This window comes from Gavialis gangeticus, unplaced genomic scaffold, assembly GCF_001723915.1.
Source record: "Gavialis gangeticus isolate Ggan-Ray unplaced genomic scaffold, GavGan_comp1, whole genome shotgun sequence".
Classification (NCBI taxonomy): domain Eukaryota; kingdom Metazoa; phylum Chordata; order Crocodylia; family Gavialidae; genus Gavialis; species Gavialis gangeticus.
This window is the reverse complement of record NW_017729004.1, coordinates 5979751-5981033: the sequence shown is the minus strand read 5'-3', so window position 1 is coordinate 5981033 and position 1283 is coordinate 5979751. Positions and strand designations below refer to the sequence as shown.

General features: G+C 44.0%; 1 protein-coding gene across 1 annotated transcript in view; it reads right to left on the bottom strand.

Moving 5' to 3' along the window:
- OBSCN (obscurin, cytoskeletal calmodulin and titin-interacting RhoGEF) overlaps positions 1 to 1283 on the bottom strand; it is a 287786-nt gene that overhangs the window by 206603 nt on the left and 79900 nt on the right. The window contains exon 16 of the mRNA XM_019507926.1: positions 314 to 589. Coding sequence (XP_019363471.1) covers positions 314 to 589 — 276 coding nt within the window. The remainder of the gene's footprint in view (positions 1 to 313; positions 590 to 1283) is intronic.

The following is a 1283-nucleotide window of genomic DNA, read 5'->3' as shown; positions in this document are numbered from 1 at the left end:
TCTTTGTGCATGGCTTTGTGATAATGTGTGCGAAGGAGACAATGCCAAAACAACCTGGTGCAATACCAGGCATCAGACTGCTGGCCATATTCTGCACTTTGTACCACCCACACAACACCCATCGAGTCAATGAGTCGAAGCCATTTGTGATGTAGTTCATTTGAACTTAGTGATGTGACCCTCAGGAAAATCTTGGCCCGATTGTGGCCAGAAGTTAAGGAATATGAGATAGTCATACCATGCATACATCCCCCATGATAGCTCCCAATGACTAATTCTGCCCAATACCAGTGCCCAAGGGAAGAGCACCCACCGACTGCCTCAACCTTGACGGTCAGCTTTTGACCCGCAACCTCACAGGTGTAGTCTCCAGCATCTCTCTTGTCTACATGCTGCATGACCAGACGTCGGGTTTTGCCTTCTGACTCCAGCTTGAATTTCTTGCTGGGGATGAGCAGCTTCCCATCCTTGTACCATTTGACTTCAGCTTTCTCCTGGGCCACCTCGCAGCTCAGGATGGTGTTCTCCATGACAGTAGCCTTTACCTCTTTCTGCACCTTCTCCTGGTTTATGAAACCTGTTTCTGGCTCTGAGTTAGAGACATGGGAAAATTAAAGATTGATGAACATTAGCATATCTAATGTGTCTTAGCAGATCTGCATAGTTGTAAACCCTGAAGCACATCATTTGCTGACAGCGGTAGTCTCTGCTGGGCAGCTTTAAATATTTTGAAAGCGGGTCATTCAATACAAAACTTCTTTCTTTTTCTGTTCTTCTCATGAGCATGAAATAAAATGATAGGGTAATCTTCCAGAGCAGACCTCGTAACTAGTACAATACCCGTATCATTTAGCAGAATCCATTTTGGCTACTCACATCAGCACACGTGCAACCTTAGGTGGTTGAGCAGTTCCTTTGATTTAACATGCTTAAAGTTTTCAACCTACTTGGGCACCTTGCTCATTTTGGACCTAATGCACCAGTCTAAGAAGTTGCTGGGTACCTTCCAGAACAGAAAGGTATTTCACCATCTGGGAAGAGGCATGCCTCACCCTGAGGTTGGGATCTACATCTTAGAATGAAAAAAACATCAAAAAATAAAAGAATAAAAATCAGAGTTTTGGATCAGTCTGGATGAGCATGGCACTTCAAAATGTGAATACTAAACCCAATTTGATCTCCTCTTCCAAGCCAGGTTCGAATTTTTTTCCCCACTCAAGCTGGTAATGCTACAACCCTAATTCAGGAAACCATTTAAAACACACTTACAGATCAACACCGGC